Source organism: Thermobia domestica, chromosome 7, assembly GCF_964235325.1.
Source record: "Thermobia domestica chromosome 7, izTheDome1.hap1.1, whole genome shotgun sequence".
NCBI lineage: Eukaryota > Metazoa > Arthropoda > Insecta > Zygentoma > Lepismatidae > Thermobia > Thermobia domestica.
The window spans coordinates 2802646-2826809 of NC_137460.1; the positions used below are offsets into that span (position 1 = coordinate 2802646).

The 24164-nt window shown below is 36.4% G+C and overlaps 1 protein-coding gene across 2 annotated transcripts in view; it reads left to right on the forward strand.

Annotated features, from left to right (window-relative positions):
• The window catches only part of LOC145689831 (discoidin domain-containing receptor 2-like), a 1126884-nt gene that overhangs the window by 981224 nt on the left and 121496 nt on the right, over positions 1–24164 (forward strand). The window contains exons 11-12 of one of the 2 annotated variants that reach the window (XM_081764050.1): positions 10071–10463; positions 16816–17000. In XM_081764050.1, the coding sequence (XP_081620176.1) occupies positions 10071–10463; positions 16816–17000 (578 nt within the window). The remainder of the gene's footprint in view (positions 1–10070; positions 10464–16815; positions 17001–24164) is intronic. The other variant, XM_081764051.1, reaches the window with a different exon arrangement.

Consider the following 24164-nt stretch of genomic DNA (forward strand, 5'->3'; position numbering starts at 1 on the left):
CAAGCCCACGCACCTAGCTTGAGAAGGTGAAAAGTTCTTAACAGTAGATGAAAACGATTGAAATTAATTTATCATTTGACTAAAGAAAGTTTAGATTTGTTTTATATATATTTGTCTATAGGTCAATATCACTACAACATGTTTTGATTGGTGACAACACTTTACTGAATATGCACGAAATCACAACATATTTACTTGATTTTTTATTAATAATAATATAAATTATTATTAGAAACTTATTGGTTTACACTACAATAATTTATATTGTTATAGTGCAAACCTATAAGTTTCTATGAAGTAGTAAGTCTATGTAGTTCTGAGCATTATTGCTGCTGCCGCTGGGGATATTGACTGATACAATCTGTCTCAAAATTGATTTTAAGAATAGTGATCGCACGGAGTCTTGAAGCTTTACCTAGATCCATAAATTTCAGCATTCAATATAATGCGAGGGTGTGTCCCGCTCACCAACCCTCATCCATGAAATTTTGTCAGTGTCGTCCCTCATGCTATACCAGCGTTTCCCAACCGGTGTGCCGCGAGGAAATTGAAACAAAATTATTAATTCTATAGCAATCAAATTGCAAGACACAGGGAAAAAATGTATATTTGTATTTCACATTGCTATGAATTTATAATTTTAAGTTTCATACTGACACTTTTCTGTACATTTTTAACGTTGAAAAAAGTATTTGTTATCATTGTTATGACCATTATTGCTTCTTTATTGTTGCAGACAATTTTGTAACTTGAAATTTTAAAAAATATCATTCAATCCTTTCACAAAGCAAACGTGCATACAAATTACCTACATTTGTATTTTAAAAGTAAGATATTTGTTTGTTCGTTCATTATTTAGTGATCTTCCTTCTTTGTGAAAGGTTAGATACAGTTTTCGAAAAAGGAATTGTATTTTTAGAAACCTGAATCCTATATTTCATTGCAATTGTTGTTAAGTCTTCAATTAGAATGGAAAATATGCATAATGATTTATCACGGGGGAAAATCAGTGATCGAGCTTTCTTCTCTGTGAGGAGATCAGTAATCACAGAGAAAAAATACTACTGTATTTTATATTTACAAATAATAATAATAATAATATCTATGTGAATGTGCCGCAAGAATTCAAGGTACATCTGTAGTGTGCCGCAAGTTGAAAAAGGTTGGGAAACGCTGTGCTATACGAAGAACATCTCCTGAGGGTACAGTGTTGTCGTATTGCCGCTAAGTTTCGTTTTGTTTATTTTTGTTGTTGTTTTATATTTTTTCTATTATCTTGAAGAATTGTTAGTGTTTGTGTTATAATTCTTTAAGTGTTATTTCTTCGTCGCCAATTCTTCTAAGTTTGGGGACCTTGTCTATGCACTTCTGTTGTTCACGTTTCCTCAAATGTACGCTCGGAAGATAACTCCACGAATGATGTCGAATTCTCCCGATTCATCACACGTGACGCAAAGTAGTTCTGTGATTGGTGTAAAGTCCAGGCTCCACTAGTCCTCGCGGTCACTATAATTAATGTTAAATGTTTCATAGTTTTTAAATTCTAAAATTTCGCGATACAACGATTGGAAACCACTATTATACATAACAATACAAGTTGTTTTTTTGTTTTCAATAGATAGAGATACAAGTGGCTGGTATTTTTGAACTCAACGGTACATATCTCCTGTAAATATAGCCAGCAGACTTGTGTTCCGACTGTAAGCAACTGCAGACAAAGTTGTGGGAAAGTTTTAGTGAACCAATGCGTCTGTTGATAACAATATTTCGTAGTTGTTGCGTAGAATGTAATTTTGTGTTGGTTGCGTCTATCTGTGTGTGCTGGTGGCTGATTGATGACGCCGCACACTCAATCGAGTCTGTCAACGTCAGCATTATCATGTGGCGCGTGACCGCTTCAATCTGTCAGCCTAAACGAAAAATCTACCCCCGCCCCCTCTTTCCACTTGTCACTCCGATCATACGTCATAACTCCTCATCTACACACACACACACACACACACATACATCAAAGCGCAATTTCATATTCACGCATACAAATGCATAGACGTCAGCGGAATTTTCAGTAATGCATGTTAAGAGATTTTTCAAAAAGCTAGAGACGGCAAGAATAATGTTGTCTACATGTTATGAATGGTAACAAGCAAAAGCCAAATAAAGATTCGAAAACAAAATAATAATAATAATAATAATAATAATAATAATAATAATAAACCTCTCTCGTAGCCCATCAATATTATCCTGATACCATTGACCAACTTATTAAAATTTATAAGTTTAAATGCGTTTTCCTAATGCTAAAAGAAATAATGTTCCAGGTTAATCAAAAGTAAAGCCAGCAATAGTATTAACACTTTCAAAATAACTTCTTAAAGAAAAATTTAGACCTTCATTTAAGAAGATTCTGCTTCTACCCTAATCACTTTAGAATCATGCTTTGTATATCATTATCTTTGTAATGATTCGTACTTCACACGCACATGCCTCTTAGTTCATAAATGTCTGCAAATCCACGAAAATTCGAAACTTTTACCGCAAAATATGTTGTTTAGCAATCGGAGTGCCCCTGACTAAACCCCACTGTGAGGTGCCTACATCGACTTTACCAAAACATTGCTATGAACCCAAATTTTGGTCGTACATGTTACGGTAGTTGATCAGTTTACAACAATGTCTTTCCCCATATAATTCACTAAAGTTATCCGAGATAATCATTGGTTGGAGAGTTTTGTATACCAATCCCCTTTCTTTAGACAACCGTTTTCACAGTCTTGTATATATCCGGAAAGGCATCGGTTTGAGCGTAGCACTCCACACTAATCTTTAGAAGCCCCTCCAGTTCTCGTTCACTCGCACCCGCCACTTCTTTCATATTGACGCAGTGGTTTGCCGTCACCGCCCGCGGCAGATTGCCGCGTGAGAAATGTACCTTTCATATTATGCAGCATTTAGCCGCGGTGTGGTTTTGCAATGGACAGACACAAAAATTGCCTTCTACTTGCCTTGTTAACACACAGACAGAAACAAAACCGTGAGAGAGACATATGGGTTCACCCTTTTTTAGAGGAGTGGTATATTTTTCTATACTGTTTCCACAATTGATAAACTCGGGCAAAATAGCAGCCAGGTTCTGGATATTTAAAATACCATTCCGGTATTCACCTGTTGTGACTAGGAAAACAGGATAAAGTCCTTTCAGGATAGTCGGCTGTTGAGATCTATCCCAGAATCTCAAACCAACACTCAGCCAGTGAGCCCAAGGCTGGTCTGTAATCATTATTATTATTATTATTATTATTATTATTATTATTATTATTATTATTATTATTATTATTATTATTATTATTATTATTATTATTATTATTATTATTATACTATTGCCACACTTCTCTTTAAAGCACTGCTCTAGTCCCTGAATTCAAAGGACTATTCAAGAACACCCATAGAAATGTTAAAGATAATCATAAAATATATAAGGTACGATATATTTACCAAATATCACATCATGAATTCTCTCTTGCTTTGCGAAAGTACATTAAGGTATTATTACTGAAGTTCGTATTACGAATTTGTAGGTATGTACCAAAATAGTACACAAATATATATAACAAAAGACTGTAAAATATTTAATATTGCTGAAATATATATGTATGTATGTATGTATGTATGTATGTATATATATATATACAGAGGCGGATCCAAGGGGGCTATAGCCCCCTTTGACGCTCAAGTATACACTTGATAAAATGGGCTTCAATCCTGCTTTACACTGGATAAAACTGCAAACTATGGTTTAGCCCCTCCCTTGATCATATCCTGGATCCGCCACTGCATATATATATATATATATATATATATATATATATATATATATATATATAAATTTTGGAGCACCAAAAATTTAAGAATTATAATCCCATTTGCCCAGTGCTCTCCGGACACTTATTTATCCCAATCTTTTATTATATTTGGACACTTTTTAATCAGCTTAACGACCTATGGATTCGACACCGGTAGTATCGGTCGTTTTGGATTATTTTTACGTGTCATCTTTTCGCATACATTGTATGTAACAAGTTTGGTTACAATTACTCCAGGTGTCCTAGGCTAGAACATAACCACATTCACAAACACACTCCACATCCATATACAGTATATACATACGTAAAGGTGTCCTGGTATCCTAGTAAGCGTACACCGTAAAGGGTATCCTGAAAAATTTTACGTGGCTCAGGTTATATATTTGCAAACTTACGGTATATTGAAATAAAATCAATAGTTCTGATTAAATAAGAAATTTTCTAACCAAGGGCAATCATTTTTACTTCAGACTAACAAGAAAGGATGATGGAAAATTAAGAATATTATATAATTATATAAAAATAATAACCTTATGTATAAGTGGAGTTAGATAACAAGCATTCACAATGTAATTAAACGTATGTAAATATCAGTCTGATGAAGAACACGATTTTCCGATCACATGTTAATCGACTCATTTTAAAGTGTTAAGCTTTCGTATTCATAATCTATATTAAATGAATAGAGGTGACATATTTGTTTGTTTTTCTTTGATACAAACTTTATTGATAAAGTACGAATAAAATATGAAATTTAAAAACAGTAGGTTTATACATGTGTACACTCATGTCCAAAATGATTGTCGCATATCTATATTTGTCTTCTTGTAAGAATATAATTTGATAATTAGTTTGCAGGGTACTTTTAATACTAATCCTATATGTATAATAGGAAAATGTATATTTGTGGTCAATTTCATAGGAAAATAATTATAAATACGAAAATTAGAATGAGGAAAACAAAATGTTGCTAAATGGACAAGAAAGTTTTATTTTCGTTTTATTGTTCTTATTTACTGCTCTTTTGACATGAAATTTTCCACATACATATCTTTGTCGATTCTACACATACTAATATTATAAGAAATGATGGGCGAATTCGTTATCAAATTATATTCCTACAACAACATATTTATAGACATGCGACAATAATTTTGGACATGAGTGTACATAATACAAATGAATTTATAAAGGTACTGACGTGTGCTACAAATTCTCAAACTGAAATAACTTATTAACTTAGAAACTTTTATGCTTGGGTATATGTGAATACGAATCGAATGACTTCCATTTCGTCCCAGTCGGTCACTGATCCGCATTTCCAAAAGGTCTCACTTTTTATTTTTGAGACAGGGCCGCGCTGGCTCAGTGGTAGAGAGTTTTCCTCTTGTGCATGGGGTCTTTGGTTTGGTCCCATCTCGTACCAAGTGAGCTTTGTGGTGGACAAACACCGTGTGCGTCGGTTTTGTCGGGTCCTCCCGTTTCTCTCCCACTTTCTTCACTCCACCATTTTATTCATTTTTCATAATCACCGTCTCCTTTAGCCTAGCCGGCGTAACCGTAGGACGTAAAACTCAAAGATTTCAATTCATTTCATTTCATTTTTTTTTATTTTGGCCCTTAATTTGACCCTGAAGTGTTCGGTTCCAGAAGTCAAAAGTGGTGCCATTAAACATAGCTTATCAAAATTTACATTTTAAACCCCAGAAATTTGAAAAAAATAATGGGACCACGGTAACTCCTTTTCAACCGTTCTCAGTCTCATAACAAACTCAAACTGATATACTGAATGAGGGTGAGGGCGGTCCTCACATGAGCAAAGTGAATGAGAAAAAAACATCTTTGGTTCCAGCCCCCAGCGACCACAAAACCTCTTTGAACTTGGTGAGTGAATTTGAATTCAGTACAGGTTACTACTACAGAAAACGAACATTGAAGCACAGAACAAACTGCATTTATATTCTCTGTGATTACTTAGATATTTTAGCGTTATTTGCTCTTACATGGTTTTGCTGTTACTGTATCATTCACAATAGATCCAACTTTTCAAGCAGCGAGACAATTCACAAATAAAAGAAGGACTCGGCAAATAGCCGGCCTCTCGTGTGATTTGTTTTTCACAACTAAAAGCATTAATACTTGCGAATCGTTTCTGCCGAGCATACAAGTCGAGGAGGAACAATGAATATAGGTTGGAAAGGGAAGGGGGAGGCAGAGGCGGTTGCAATTAAATTTATTGCCAGCCGAGACAGCTTCAGAGCATGAAAAGTTAGTTCAGTACTGGGGCTTGTAATTCATTCAGATGTACCCACAGCGTATACACAGTCTCAAACAAATTCACATTTACTGCATATGCGACAACTCATGTCAACAAACAGTTCATTTCTTTTTTCTTTTTTCTTTTTTTATAATTTTAATTCTACATCACTGTTTTCAAATGACCTCGCAAAATACCTGCGTTCCCTAGATAACATGTAGCAATAACATACTATAACTGTATTGAAACTGACTTTAAAAAAAAGTTTTGAAATTGCAAATTGGATTATTCAGTTTTCCACACAGTATATCTAACTATAGATACATTTTTATGTCATAATAACAGGAGTGATTTTATTTTATGAGAAAGAAATTATGTAAATAAATGAAGATCAAAATTCGACATTACCTCGTGAAAAAGATGCAAGAATTCTGTTAGAGAGTAAAATAATAATAATAATAATAATAATAATAATAATAATAATAATAATAATAATAATAATAATAATAATAATAATAATAATAATAATAATAACTATTAGTCCACCGTGTGCGTGGGTTTTCTCGGGTTTCTCCCATTTCCTCCCACTTTCTTCATTTCATCATTTCACTCATTTCTCATCATTGTCTGCTTTAGCCTAACCGACATAACCGTGGGACGTAAAACTTAAAGATTTCATTTAATTTCATTTATAACAGGTAGTCAAATCAGAATAACTCGCCATTTTCATGCTTCTAAGCCTCTTTAACAGTTAGCTGGGGTCGGCCTTTTGGATCACCGTCCCCACCAATTTCTCTCTTAATGTCATATCCAACGTGATACCACATCGTTCTTCACATAATTTCCCCCACTTCTTCTTTGGCCAACCTCGCGCTCGCTTCTCATTTAGTTCTATAGCATCCAGTCGGTAACCTACGTATTGCAAAGGTCTTCTTTTTACATGTCCGAAACATCTCAGTCTGCTATCTTGCAGTTTTTCTACTACTGGTCTCACCTTTACTGCTCTCCGGATCACTTCATTCTTAATTCTGTCCTTCGGCGTCACTCCACACATCCATCGTAGCATCTTCATCTTCACAACATTCAAATTTTGTTCCTCGCTTTTCTTCGTCGTCCAATATTTCGCTCCGTATAATATGACAGGTCTCACTACTGTTTTGTATACTTTTCCTTCAAGGCGTATTGTCACACAACACTCCTACCGCCTTGATTACCGCTGTCCATCGTTGCTAATTCTACTGTTTACATCATTTTCTATTCCTGCATTTTCCTACAGTATTACCACGTTCCAGTGGAGAAAAGGGACGACATCCCGAAAAAATATTTTTCTTTTTTTTATTCAAAAAAATCTAAAAGAGAGGCATTAAAAACTTTAGTGAACAATAAAAAGAATACAAAGCTAAAACAATAATTGTCCTTAACACGGAAGAGAATTCTTCGCAAAACTATTAACAGCCACTGCACAGAAAATCTAACAGTCTTTGAGTGACGTCACAGTCCAAAGAAACAGAAGAAACAGGTTCTTCAACGAAAATATATCTAAGCGTCCTCATTACAAGATGGATGGAAAGCGGTGACCGAGTTTAGAAAAATCAAAAATAATATTTTGGCCAAAGTGGAATAGGATACAGGGCTATGACGTAGTTGGGTCAAAGTTACGGTATGAAATATGAAAGAGAATTGAGATGGTTTATAACGACTTGTTTCGGTTCATTCGAGGTTCGGTACGATTCAGACCCATACGTGAGTTGGATCTCTCCGCACAATCTATCGCGCTTCATAACCAGCGAAGACCCATCCGTGGTCTGTAGGGCAAGTAAATAATTAGCTCCGAGACTTATATCACCTAGCTGAATTAACTTACGGCCAAAGTGTACTTGTGTTGAAGTCACTTTGTGTAATCGCGAATTTTACTCGTCATTACATTTTATTTTATAGTATAGGAATGGTTGTAATTATGTAATAAGTCGTATATTTCAAATATGCATAACTGATTAATTAAGATAGTGCAAGATATAGTTAACTAGGTCTCATTATGACGTTGGCCAGGTGTATTCTGGAGTAGAAAGGGAGCTTAATATCACTTTCTCTCGAAATTCGTCTTCATGGTGAATGACTCTTTGGATACATTTATAATTACACTGTGTAATATTTATGTTACATATTAATGCTGTCAATCTAGGTTGGAATGTTTTATGTTTTGGACAGCACGATCCTAGAACCCAGGATCTTTGATAGTTTATACTACCTTGTTATGATCCTTTGTAATTAACTCTGAAAAGAACGATAATTTACTACAATAAAAGGTATCGAACGTTCCAAGTTGATTTGCTTTCATTTAATGGCTAATTGGTAACAGTGAATACCTAAGTTATTTCTTTACTATATTCTAAATTTATATAAAACCGACTAAAATTTAATTTCTCGACATTTATTGTATGTAGAAATATTGATCCCAACTAGTTGAACTTCTTGGTTATTACCACCTCTTCTTCGTCAAGTAGCATTCTTGTATTGTCGATTACATTTCTCCTGAAAGAACAATGCCAATATTGTGTTTGTTTTACTAATTCTAAACCCTTTGCTCTCCAATGCTTTTCTCCGTGTATTTAATTTCTCTTGCAATGGTGCTTTGTTCTCACTCCGCAAATATCATATTCCAAGGTGATAACTCTTGGATAACCTTTGTAAGCTCGTCCATTACAACTGCAGAAAGGTATCGGCTAAGACTCAATCCCTGATTAAGTCTTACTTTAACTGTGAACGCTTCTGTTATTCCATACGCGCTTTTCATTCCTGTCCTACATCCATTATAAGGCCTACATATCTTGAATTATGTAGGTGTTCGGACCACACTTCTTGTCCGGTGCACATCAAATAAGATCTCGTGGTGTTCTGTCATAAGGTTTCTCTAGTCGATGAAATCCATATAAAGGTCCTTCTGGTATTCTCTGTATTTTTTCATTAGCACCCTAAAGTGCACATATTGAATCCGTTATCGACCGCCCTGGGACGAAAGCGGACTGGTTCTCTGTTATTCCATATTCTATTATTTACACACATCATTGTATTTAACTGAATAAGATACATGGTGTCCACATGAAACCTCCCTGATTACAAATATTTATTGCATGGAAACTATTAGTGCCGGAGAATAACGGTTTGCGTCATCTTGAAGAGCAAATCAAACTTTATTTTTTTTTTTTTTTTTGTCTATAGATGTACTTCTATCTGAGCCCCGTTAGTAGCTCTCAGAATGTCCAGTCGATATTCAATCTCTCATCATGTGTTGTGTAGCATATCCGGTGTGATCGAGTTGACGGCTTCTTCAATTTTGTGACGAAGAACAGGAATACCACGAACAGGTGTGACGTAGACTCTATCTTTGATATAGCCCATAGGAAGAAATCCATAGGGGTTATGTCGAGAGATCGTGATGGCCAAAGAGTAGGTCCATCGTGTTCGATCCATTGCTACGGAAACGAGGGTCTAAAGCCCTACGAAAATCTAAACAAAACACCCTGATGCCTGGTGGATCCCGTTGGTACTTTTGTCTAAAGTTCCTTCGCACGGTAATTCGTGATTTAGTCTCAGCCAACCACACCACACACTGCACTCTTTCCTGTTCTGTTGCCATCTTTTTTCATGAACACCTGCAACAAATAACCAAAAAAACTTATAAACTTTGTTACTGAACACCTGCAACAAATAACAGCAGTTAACAATCAACAAGAAGTTTCCATGTAATTAATATTTGTAGTCAGAGAGGTTTCATGTGGACACCCTGTATATTGATTGGTATATCTTATCTTTGCACTTTTTCTTTAGTCATACTTTAATAATATTGTAAATGAATAAATTAGTATTTTATTTATTTATTTATTAACACTTGCTCCTGTAATTTAGTGTTATTATACTATTGTTTATTTTTCTTCCGTTTCTTTTCTTTCTAGCAGCACCTTCGAACAACCAAACTTACATCGGTCTGATCACAGGTGTCCTGGCCATGGTTATTCTTCTTCTTGTAACCACAACCATCATCATGATCCGAAGGAACCGAAAGAAGGATTTACTTCATAAACACACAGCATTGAAAGGCCCTCTGGCGGAGAAACGTGTTACCATCAACATGAAGGACTTGAAAATGAACATGAACCTTACTCCGATGAACAACGGCGTCTCCCGTGCGAAGGGAAGCCTTTATGGTCACGTGGCCGTCGAGGAATCGGACAGCGAGAATTCCTCTGTGTACCACGAACCTTATAAACTCCCGTCCAGCAAGCAGGAATATGGGTGTTTGCTCAAGAAAGATGCATTGTCTTCCAGCAAAAGTGGAGAATACACAGGTGAGTCACATACACATAGAATGTCTGGAACCAGTAAGTCAATCAATCTCAATTGCATCATTTCCAGACTACACATTGAAAGTCTGGAGCGAATAAATCAGTAATTTGGAACTTCATCATTTCTACACTACACCTGGAAAATTTGGAACCAATCAGTCAGTCTTTTCCAAGTGCATCATTTCCACATTACTTATGAAAAGTGTGAAACTAGTAAGTCAATCATTTGGTAGTGTATCATTTCCAGACTACATATAGAAAATCTGGAGCCAATAAGTCACTAATTTGTAACTACATCATTTCTACACTACACATGGAAAATCTAGAACCAATCAGTCAGTCATGTCCAAACTACGTATATATATGGAAAGTCTGCAATCAATAACTGAATCGTTTCCTAGTGTATCATTTCCACACTACACATAGTAGGCATTCAACCAATAAAGTCAAACATTTCCAAATTGATATTCTGTGACATCATAGTTTGCTACTTTACTCTCAGTAAGCCTCATGGAAAGATGGATCCCCCAGATACTTGAGAAAGAGCAAAGAACGTCCATGGTTTTAAGGCATATTAGTAGTGGATCTATAAATGCGTAAACTGCCAAGACTTGAGTTTTTTTCATGCTCCTACGCCATCCCCCTTTCATGCGCTGCCCGTTCTCTCTGGCCTTCTTCCGATTGTAAATGCGTACACCTACATGATATAGTAGCCAGCTGAAAATACATTGTAATAAATGAAAAGCATCACCTTAATGCAAAATGCCGGCCATTTTCTCAATAGAGTTCCTTATACATCGCTTTGTATTCCTTTGGGTTTTCTTCAATATAAGTATATATCCATAGCGTCTGTTGTAATAGTTATTCTCTCCAGAAAAAGTCTAGATTCCGGATTATCAGGGAACAGGCATGAAATCTCAAACTTTTTCCTGTAGCAATCCATGGAATTGAGATCAAGAGACCGTCATGCCTCTTCCGCAAGCCTTCTTCTACTAATATATCATCTGGCTTACCACGTAATAAAAAACAATATCAAACTCCTTTCAGACTTCCCGTCTCCTTTAGCCTAGCCGGCATAACCGTGGGACGTAAAACTCAAAAATTTCATTTCATTTCCGTTCGGACTTCATAGATGGAATTGTCATCGGTCACCGGGCCACTTCAGTTACAACTTTTGTCTGGGTCATCAGGGTTTGGATCTCGTTTCCCAGATCAGGTGACCCGGCTGACCCAGGGAAAATCGGTGAACCGGAGGCAGCTGAAATATCAACTCTGTAGCATTAATGTAAACTTTTTCAGTTGATTACTGATATTCACTATTCCCATTTAATTCAAGACTATTATTTGGCTAGAATATACCAAATATTATGTCATGTTTATTTCTCTTCCCATACCAAAAAATACAGTAATTTTTGGACATGGACTGCTCAAAAATATTTAACAAAAGTACTGTTTAGATTCAACAACATCTAAACAAAAAGTTCTACAAGTTCGCTTGATTAAACTTTAACGACCCCTCGTAACAAAAAACATGTAACATATTTTCTGTGATTCTCATGCGTGTATACTCTAATAAAACTTTAGTTATCTTTCAGTGCAATGCCTTAACACAGACGCAAATGAGAAAGAAAATTATAAATTTAATGAGAAAACAGAGAGAAATAGAAAGGAGAGCCATTCCATTAGTGCTTGATAGAAAAGCCGTAGTTAACCAGTTACATAAAGATGCTAATACGATGTTGTGTAAACATGCAATAAGCTATTGAATTTCAGCAATTGAAGATGTGACTTCCATAACCGCACAAGTCCATCTGAAGATATATAGAGAAACTCAATAAAAACTGAATATTGGTTGGAAATGTGAACTTGGAAATCAGACTTTTTTCATGCTTAGTGACATTTTTATTCAGCAAAGTGTAAGAATGAAAAAAAAAAGTCCGATTTCCAAGTTTAAATTTCCAACTAATATTCAGTTTTTATTGAGTATCTCTTCAGCTGGACTTGTGCGGTTATGGAAGTTACGGCATCAGTTGCAGGGCCACAGTAATCAAGAATTTTTTATTGAATTATACATACATGCCATAGATCAGTACGTTGCTCTACAAAGTAACTCACAAATCGTTAGCATAACATTTTAAATAGATTATATGTTATTATAGAGATAAATCACAACATAATTTAAATTAGAAAAAAAACTGTATTTTATTTTTTTTTTTTTTTGGAAGCTGAAATGAAATGAAATCTTTTAGTTTAACGTCCCACGATTATGCCATTTAGGCTAATGGGGCGTTTACACTTAGTCGATTTGCGTTCGATTCAGTTGAATTGACGTCACTTTCAACTTAATCGACCGTGTAAACGGGAATTCAACTTAATCGCTTGTTGATCGAAGGCGACTAATCGACTGGCAACTGAATTGAAAGACGTTCTATTTTCTGTGGTTGAAATAATTGAACACATCCATCGATCTGATTCGGCCTAGTTGCTTCGATTTAGTGGCAAATGCAGCGAGTCGATTTAGTCGTGCGACTAAATCGACCAAGTGTAAACGCCCCATTAGGGAGACAAATAATTACGGCAAGTGAATAATGATGGAAAGATTGGTGGAATGAGGATGTGGGAGGAAATGGGAGTATCCCGAGAAAACGTACGGACACGGTGTTGTCCACTACCAATTACTTGACCGGAGATCGAACCTGGGACCCCACACGCCAGAGGTAAGTTCTCTATCGTTGAGCCCCCTTATTTTTTTTAAAGGTTTTACCTCCAATGGTTATACCTTTTACGTGGAAGAAGATTTTCAGTAACCTAGAGATTTTTGGTTTATCATTGAGTAATGTACCAAGTCGTCTAGTGATCACTGAGCCTCAAGGTTCCAAGTGAGTGTTTAGAAGAAAGTGACTAGTTCAATTTTGCAGTATGTTATTACTTTTTTCTCCTGATAATAAGGGGACCACAGTGGCTCAGTGGTAGAGCGTTAACCTCTGGTGCATGGGGTCCCTAGTTTGATCGCAACTCGCGCTAAGTGAATCTTGTAGTGGACAAAACACCGTGTGCATGGGCTTCCTCGGAGTTCTCCCGTTTTCTCCCACTTTCTTCATTCCACCATTTCATTCATTACTCATCATCACCGTCTCCTTTAGCCTCGCCGGCATAACCGTGGGACGTAAAACTTAAAAGATTTCACTTTTCCTGATAAATAAGATTAAACAACAAATCATGAATTTAAAAGGAAGTCTGCTTTATATAAAACACATTTACCGTATTTTACATGTTTTTATTAACGTTTGAAAACAATTTTAATTTAACTTTAAGAAGAAATACCTTCCTGTAGAATGATTTAATGAAACTTACATTCGGAATCGAAAAGGTCATTTTTGCGTCATATTAGTTTAAAATTATGTTGTTAATTTGGCTCTTCTCCATGCATGCTTGCTGTTGCATAATCTTCTAGTGTGTGAGATATATATTTTCCAGTTAGCAAACAACACACATTAATTTATAATCTGACGTCCCATATAATGATTAATTTAACGGTAATTTAATCAAGGATCAAAGAACTCTGGAATTTTTTCATTACAAAATCTGTCAAATAGAAAATAAGAAAATAACAAAAAATCTTATGCAGTAGAAAAAAATCTTATTTGTAAAGATATGTATATAAATTACTCGACATGGCCTACATGACAACAGTTTCTCGTAGCGTCTTGAAGATGCCAGATGTGTGTATGATTCTATTAATAATAGAGATGATTAAAAGAGTTGAAATTAGGGGTACACGCGGTTTGAAAATACACATTTTGACATTGAAACAATTGTATTTTATGTAGTTTATACATATTACGCGCGTCAGCTGAAAAATAAAAAAAAGAGTTCAGAAATCTCACGTAAATTATACGAGGAGCAGTCAAAATGTAGTTTTGGCATTTGTGATCCAATCGTACTGGATTTAGGATTTAGGATTTTAGATTTCTGGGCTTTCGGAATCTGGCCGTTTAGCTCGTCATGTTTGAGGGATGACATCCCTCGGCGATCACACTATCCGGGGAAAGGGAAGGAAGGAAGCAGCCTGGGATCTATATGTTAGGTACCATCCTGGCATTTGCCTGATGTGAATGAAGAAAACCCAGGAATACATCATTCAGAATGTCTGGCCTGAAAAAGATATTTTATAGTTTTTCAATCGAATACCCCCACCGGGAATCGAACCCGGGACCGCTCGCACCGAAGGCGAGAGCGTTAGCGCCCACGCTACACAGTTCCAATCGTACTGAATCTTGTATATAACACTTCTTTGGTTACCTAATTATGAATGTAACAAGTGTAAATAGGCCATAACAAGCGATGTACTAATAGAGTAGCTAAACGGGGGAGTATATGATGATGAATTCGCGCAATGTCACAATTCGAGCAACGCACAAACATTAATTTTCTGTGGGAATTGAAATCTCTATCGGAGAATTCTATAGATTTAAAAATAGCTTAGTCCCATCGCATGTTTGGCTCTTCCCAAAGCTAAAAATGAGCTTCAAAATTACCCGTTTTACCATCGTAGAAGAGATCGAAACCAGTAACTCTGAAATACATCGAAAGGAAATTTTCCTCGGTAGTTCCAGCAATAGCAGGAGCCTAGAGGAAGTAGCCTATGTGTGTCTTCCGAAGGTGCCTATTTTTGAGGGCGATTAAGTAAATGTACAGGTATACTTATATTGTGGTAATAAAGAGCTACAACAAAAGTCCTGAAACTTTTTGGCTTCCCGTCGTACAGCACTAATAACGGAACATTTTCCCGTCTTGTTACTATCTCCCCCACCATCACGATTGTGCCAAGTTTCGTGGAATTTCTTTTAAACACTGTAGGAGTAGCGTTTGAAATGAATTTAAATATGTCTACTATAAATGTGGATGAGTCAAGTAATTTCGGCACTCTTCCTATCGACGAATCAAGTAATTTCGGCACTTCTGCTATCGATGAATCAAGTAATTACGGCACATCTGGTATCGATGAATCAAGTAATTTCGGCATTTCTGGTATCGACGGAAGTGCAAGGTTTCAAAAGTTTCACTCTTGGTCTCGAACAATATTTCTGTTGGATAAAGAAACTGCAAGCTGGCGTAGGGGCCGCGGTGGCTCAGTGGTAGTGTGTTCACCTTTGGTGCATGGTCTTCTTGGCTCGATCCCAGCTAGCGCCAAGTGAGCTCTGTGCTGGACAAACACTGTGTGCGTGGGTTTTCTCGGGGGTTTCTCGTTTCCTCCCACTTTCAGTTCATCATTTCATTCATTTCTCATCATCACCGTCTCCTTTAGCCTAGCCGACATGTGCATGGGACGTAAAACTGAAAAAAATTAAATTCCTTTCTTTTTTACAACCTGGCATTCATTTCCTTGTAATTCGTTTCCTTTTATTCCCAAACTACCGATGTATTCTTTAAAGTTTCTTAAGTAAATATAGTTTTCACTCTTTTAGTATAATATTTAAAAGTCAGCGTAGCGTATATTTTCGAAGCGGAAGACTCGACTACGATTTCCGGGGTTTCTATTCTTCAAATTTCATATTAAGCAATAGGTGCATATGTCATATAGCCTCGCTACTGAAATGGACGCTAACCTCTTCCTCCTACATAAAAAGTCAGCGTAACACATAACCATTGTAAATTTAATGTGTAGCGCATTTGTTGGGAATTCCCGGGAAACAAATTATGCCGGAAGTACGAATACTTACGGCATCCAGTGAATTTTCAAATAGTATGCCCTAATGAAATTCATCGTCGTTTATAATCAATTTGTCTATTTGCTGTGTGTGTTTCTCTTCTGTCATACACATATATTCACGAGACGACAGGGGACGAGTTATGGGACGGGATAGAACTTCTTTCTATTGAAACAGATACACTTTCCGAGACGAAACATCATTTCCAGGACCTATTTTCGATACGAGACAATCGTGACCCTGTAGGCCACCCTACTCAGTAGTATGCCTTTGCCAATACGAAATTTCGCTCCCACTTACATACCATACTTCGATCCAGTTTTCCCACTATACATCACTTCTGAAGCACGATGAATTTCACTATGATCCATTTTCTCCACTGTTAAAAAATTACTGCATGTTATTTTAGTCACATGGGCATAACAGATCTATTTCCATTTCAAAAGTCACTCTTACAGAACGAGTGAACGGAATTCTACGAAACTTGGCATCTTTATAAGTAGGAAAGGTAGCAGCTGGATGCAAGAATGGCCATTTTGTGTGTTGTTTTACACTTACGTTATGTAATTGTACACTTTTTCTTTCAGTAGATCAAAACATTTATACCTTTTTTTCTTAACCTGCTTTTTATTTTTTCGTTGCAGACTTCACAAGTGTGAACAGTTTCCAAGATGATATAAAGTTTTCATCGCCTTCTTTCTACAATTTGACTCCCCCTCCCCCGCCAACATCACGACCTCCGCCGTATGAAGTTCAAAACTTCACGACACCCACCAAAACCCCGACGACACCCGTCGAAAACTACTACGCCGCAACAGATATTGTTAAGGTAAGTTCGTTATAATTGATAAGTTGTTTATTGTTACGATTTGATATTGTTTGTTTCGTAGAACGCTAAATAAATTTAAATATTTAATAACTATTCTCATTGTGTTTGGTCTAAGAAGATCAATATTGAAATAGGAAGTTGTTGTGAATTTTAGTCACTTCCGGTTTTAGTAGAGAGTTAAAAATAGGGTTTGAAATGTATTCTTGAAACTCTTAATTCTATTGCAGAAAACCGATTCTCGCTATCTATTACCATTTTTGACCTATAGTGATTAACGCTAAAACCGGAAGTGATTGATTTTCCTATTACTTCCAGTTTGAACGTAACCTCCATCATTTTTACCCCTCTAAATCTTTGCCAAAATTGATAGTGGTCCATCAAAATAGTTGTTGAGAAATTTTGTCTCCTTTGCAGAGAAACAAGCAGGGCCGGATTAAGTCATCTGGAGGCCAGGGGCTAATATATATATATATATATATATATATATATATATATATATATATATATATATATAGATATAGATATAGATAGATAGATAGATAGATAGATAGATAGATAGATATATAGATATATATATACGGATGCGCACGAGACGAGTCGAGATAGAATTTTCCTGACAAAATTTGAGTCGAGACACAGCTCTTCCAATAGAAAAATATATATTTTTCGAGTCGAGACATCACTTTTACAGCACATTTTCAAGACGAGACAGTCTCAAATCTTGTCTCGTGCGCATCTCTATATATATGTTGTCCCTGCTGACTTTGCCTAATACATTTCTGTGAAAATACAGTACAAAAGTTAAGGGAATACACGTAGTTTTACGACATCAACCATTCCACGCATTTGATAATATTAAGCAATGCATAAAAAACACGCACCATGATCATAGGTATTCTGCCATTATTGGCAGGTTAATTGCCGCAACTGAGAAGATTCCATGTTTCACGGTCTTCCGCTAACCTCTTCGTCTTCACGCACGATTTCTCTGTTTTGATATCGTTCATTAACTGTAATCTCCTTCGCCCTCTCCCTCTCTTTCCTGCAACCACCCCCTCCAGCACGTCCTTCATGATACAATTCCTTCTTATTCAAAGTCCCAACCAGTTTCTCTTCCTCTTCTTAATAATATCTAAAATTGTTCTTTTCTGCCCCATCATTTCTAAAACTCTCCCATTCGTTTTCGGCTCGACCCAACTAATTCTTATCATTTTCCTTCACACACGCAAACACACAAAGGTACCCTATAAATGTATTAAATAAAAAATGATGATGATTGTACTATGTATGATTCCTTTTAGACAGCCAGTTGAGATTTTGATAAGAATGTAGGACTCCGTTCACCTGAAGACCCGGGTCTTAGGCCCCTAAACCCACTCTTAAGAGTCTTCATCCCGGCGAAATTAAAATACCGCTAATTTTACAGTAATTATGTGATATCTTCAAATAGATAAAATATAATTGAAATATGGAACAAGAGCGCTCTAAACAATATTATTTTGCGTGAGGTACCGTTATCACAAGTCACCTAGTATCTTTCTGTTTTCAGCTGTTTAGAAACGTGAAAATAAATGCCGATTTTCAAAATGGCTCGAAATCGAAAGCAGATAAATGAGTCGTGATAACGGTTTCTCATGTAAAATAATATTGTCTAGGGCGCTCTTATTCCACATTTCGATTATATTTTATCTATTTGAAGATATCACATAATTACTGTAAAATTAGCGGTATTTTAAATTCGCCGGGATGAAGACTCTTAAGGCGGTCTAGGAAACAAGAACAGACAAGATAAATATAAAGGAGTTTTGGGAAAGTGATCTCCTTAAAAATATGCTTCGACCTTAGATGACGCCAGTTCAAAGCCCTAGTGAAGGTGCAAAATGCACTTGATACCTTCTTCGCTTCACGGCCCACTAAGTTTTACCGCGATGAAATCCATGTCCTTGCAGAACGTTGGCAGAAGATTGTCGATGCTGATGGGGACTATTTTTGATATACCAGGTACGTCTTAGGTGACATATCAATGTTCAAAGGTACTCGGTGAAAAAGCGACAAAACGTTCTTGGTTACCTTCATCAAAGGACAGAGAATTAGAGTTAGGCAATTAGTTAGTATTTATATAAAACAAACCATCTTAAAAATCTTATAGCACATTGACTCCTTATTCCAACATAAAGACTAAAACGTGGATGTGAAATACTTTGCTGAAAGCTCAAAAAAACATATAAACTTCTCATTCTGGCTCGCATGAATAACGTTTCATTTCATATTCGCTGAATGGGACATATATTACAGTTGGTCTCTAGACTTATCTGACTGCGGCAGACTGGTGGATGTTCGCGACTATGTGACTGTACATCAGAATAAGTGATTATCTCGCGACGCCCCTGTTCTTACATCAAGAGGAACGCCAGTTATAGGTGAGTGGAACACTGGTGAAGCCCCTTTTGGTCGCTGTAGCTCATATCCTTCCCCTTCAACTCTTTTTATTATCACCTTGTCGCCATAAATTCAGCTCTCCGTGGTTTAATGTAGTTAAGCTGGTGGGGAGAAGGATCGTTTAATTTTTCTGCAGAACCTTTCGTATCATAGAGAAGAACGGAGTGGGTAAGCGAAAAAAGAATATGGACGAACTTCTTGCTATTCTCGTTTTAAAAAAAAAGAAAAAAAGTATCTTATCTATAGAGACTTCCAGGATTTTTGAATGAGACACTGACGGAGTATATATGCTGTTATATGATGCCACTAAAGCAGAAAATATTCTAAAATAAGACATAAGTATGTACTTCCATGTAGTTATATGTAGACACGGACGAAAATAAAAAGAAAGAAGATGACGCAAAAAAGTATTAACTCGGCAAATTTTTATACGTACAAATATTGGTGTTACATCGTAAGAATTAACGCTGATATCTTGCAAGCAGTAGGTCCAGGATTCTAATTCAGGTAGCTATTCTGTTTCTTTCGGGATTTCCCTCAATTATACCAGGCGGATGCTAGTATTAATATTTTGGACTAAGACAATCTCAAACTAAATTTTCGTTTCAATTATCAATACATAATAGAGATCTTATTAAACGCTTGCAGGGACATGGGTTTAGAAGTAAATGCAGAGAAAACTAAATACATGGAAGTGCGTCGGGACCGTAATACAGCAAATTATGGATGCGTTAAAATATTAAATAATACTTTTGATAAAGTAGATAGTTTCAAATATCTAGGATCAATATTAACAGAGGAAAATCATATTCACGAAGAAATTAAATGTCGACTAAAAGCAGGGAATTCGTATTACTATTCGGTTCAAAATCTCTTGTCGTCGCGAATTCTGTCGAGGAATTTGAAGCTTAAAATATACAAAACGATAATCATGCCTGTTGTTTTGTATGGCTGCGAAACATGGTCACTTACTCTGAGGGAAGAACATAGACTGAAAGTATTTGAGAACAAGATCCTGAGACGAATATTCGGACCCAAGAGGAACGGGAATGGGGAATGGCGGAAACTTCATAACGAGGAACTACATAATTTATATGGTTTACCCAACATTGTTAGAGTCGTGAAGTCTAGGGGGCTTAGGTGGGCGGGTCATGTAGCTAGAATGGAAGAAAGTAGAAACGCTTTCAAAGTCTTGACTGGAAGACCAATCGGAAAACGACCAGTAGGAAGACCTAGGCGCAGATGGGAGGACAATATTAAGATGGATCTCGCAGAGATTGGAATACAAAGTAGAAACTGGATGCAGTTAGCCAAGGATAGTAGTCAGTGGAGAGCTTTTGTGAACGCGGCATTGAACCTCCGGGTTCCATAGGCCATAGAGTTAGTTATTATCAATACATAATATTCTTAGTGTAAATTGACTTTACCACTGTATCTTGAACTTTATTAATGATTTCATTTGCATTACTGTTCTTCACCCAGGAGAGATAATACTGTATTTAGAAGTGGTTATGTAAAATCATTAGACTCACCATCTAAAACAAACCCAAAACAACGTTAACAAAGTCCAGCTGTATCTAAAACGCTTTGCTTCAACAATATAGTTACCTTGTATAAAATAATGCGAACTGCTTCGGTGTACGAGGGGGGACCCAAAAGAAACCGGATTGAAAGAGCGCTGCGGTTCCTAGGCGTAGTAGAGAGTTCTCCTGCTAGGTGGGTCTAGTAGATGCCTTCCCAGATCAGTTGGCTAAGCGGCGTCTGTGTAGGAGGTTAACGTTTGATCGTATCATTGTTTTTCACAACTGTTCTCGTTTACCGCCTGCGAAATCGTTATGTACCACGCACTATGTAATTTATGAAAATTGAAATGATATGTACTAATGTTGAGGTCAGAAGGGTATTTTTTGTTTAGGGAAAAGCCCTTTACCTATAGAAAGAAAGGGTAGTATCACTAAATCAGGAGGCGTCGAACGCAGAAATATTTCTCGCCTAGGGTGTCAAAATACCTAGATCTGTCTCCTGAATACCTAGAGCTGCCTCATAAGTCACTCATGAGCTTATGAGATGAATACTCCTTTTGTTTGATCAAAGTTGAAGTATAGACTCCTATTAATCCTACATCAACTTATATTATTTAGAGTTCATTATTTATCAATGGTAGGTACCATCAGATTGGCATTCTTATTGTTTACTTAACTATACACTGAGAAAAAATTGTAGGTGGCGTACTTAAAAAGGTAGGTTATATGCGTAATTCCTGTAGTTTTTATACTTAACGTACAGCAAACGTATAACTGAAACGCATGGTTCATAATACTTTTCGTATAAGTGTTCCATCTATACGTACCTTTCGTATGAAACAATATACGTGGTCAGGATCTCACATACAAATGGACGTATATAACATATAGCTGAGGAATGTAACGTAAGTATATGCATACGGAAAACTGTTAGATGTCAGACATCCTGCAACGGCATGATGTAACATCTAAGAGTAGTGCGTATATAGCATATGGATAACGTATGCTTCATACTGATTTCTGTAGTAAGCAAGAGGATTCCGTATATTTGTACAATATACCACTGTCTGGAGAACGTATTTTTCTCAGTGTTGACCACCAAATTTTGCAGTTATTACCAAGATGACAGGTAGAGTCGATACTTGCAGTGCAAAGGTCTTGACTTCAAATCCTGCATCCAGCTTTCCTAACTGAGATTTCTTTCAGGAATTTTCCTCAGTTATCTTCCCACCTTACTGTGAAACCTTGCTCTCTTAAATACTAACAATTAATTGTTTCATTTTTCGATGGCTGTAAGAATTATCAATTTTGTTATAGCGAACATTGATAACTGTACGTCTATAACATCATTGTGCCGAATAAATAAATGGTCATGGATAATTTGTGTCATGGCTCTTTTATGCAGGTCATCCAAATCTGGGTTTCGCTTTTAAAATCATGTCTGAACCGCAGGCGAAAATACAGCTTTCCTCCTTTGGCTTTACTCATTTTACATCAAGTTGCACCAAAGGTATCAAACCAAGGTCAAAATTTTATTATATGTGGGTTGGTGCTGCTCTTATGGTGGGGAATAGAAGGTGGTTACTAGAACATTGAGTCAAAAGGTCTGCATTCGAATATTTTCGACGCACCTTTCGCTAGAAATTTGCACGGCAAAATACATTGTTTCTTGTTTCCTGTAAGGCACTTCAAATAAAATATATTCATGTTTTGTTTGATCCTCATAACTCAAGTCCTTTTCGAGATATGAATAAGTTTTGATTTTCGAATTTTCAACAATAACTTTCAAATTCGAAGGAAATTGGAGTTGATTTTCTGGCCAAAGTTATCTTTGGTTATGAGGTACGTTTGGTATAAATATCACAGCAATCCGTGTAAGGACACTACGTAACAGGCACGTAGCCAGGGTTTCGTAATAGGGGGGGTCCGTGACATGAAATACTGTGGTTATCTCACCAGGGGTTCGATCATTCTAAGCTATTTTACTGGCAACATATATTTATTCTTTTAGCCAGGATTTCATTCTGAAGGGGGCGGGGTTGACTTGAAATAATTGTGGTTACACCCCAGGGGTTCGATCAATCTAAACTACTGGCAACGTACCTATATTAGTTTGTTAGGACAATAAAATGAGGATATGTTAATATTTTAATAACAAACTATAAAGAAATCTCAAGTAAAAGAATATTTAAAAAATATTGGAAAAGATATAGTCTTCCGAGGTCATTCGAACTCGGTTCTGTTCTTCCTTCTTTTTCTTATCTTCGATTAATACCGCCAAAGATAGCAACGAGATCTCTTTCGGGAGTAAAGACATCCTATAAAATGGATTAGTTTTGCCGCGAAATTGAAAATTGCTTTAACAAGTGTAACTGGAATGTATGTTGTCAGGCTCATATTATTGGTGATTGTGGGCATTTTTTAAGTTCTACCTAAGAATCTATTTCATAGAACAGGTTTTCGGATTGTAATTTGTAGTCCATAGGATTAGCATGGAGCTAAATGGAATTCGGAACGGTCTGTTCCAATAATATCAATTTTTAGATTGAACCCCCTTCCGTTTCCTCCTCACAAAGGTCCTCATGAGAAAGACTAACCAAACGCTTGCTGTAGCTTTATATTTTTAACGCTGGTTCTTCTTTTTCTCGTTTCTTTTTGTTTCATCTTCCTTATTTCTTTTCATTGATGGTTTCGAAGGGGGGCCCGGACCCACCCCTTGGCTACGTGACTGTACGTAGTGTTTACCCTCTTATCCGGGTATACCCTTTTATTTATATTAGAATTTTCACTAGAATACATTTTTTTTTAAAAAAGGTACAGTGGTTGGCTACGTTACTTTAGGAACGTTCGATATATCCTTTGCTTTAACAAAGAGAAAAAGAAGTGTGATAGCGGAGTCTAAATTAGGTAAGCATAGGCTATTTCCTTAAAGGTGACGAAAGGAAATGTGAATTTCCTGCTGCCTTTTATATCGCCTAAGAGAGGAAATAGCTATTTGCGGATACATAATGGAATAGGAGTCGGTAAGTGATCGAGCCATTTTATGCAATATGCACTTGTTGTACACTGTCTATTGATAAACTCACGTTTTGGGTTATCATTCAAAGAGGAAATCATAAACTAATAATCTAGTATCCACACTATAAATGTCAAAGAAATAATTTTTAGTAGGTAAAACACCAAATTGGAATGTGACAGCCCT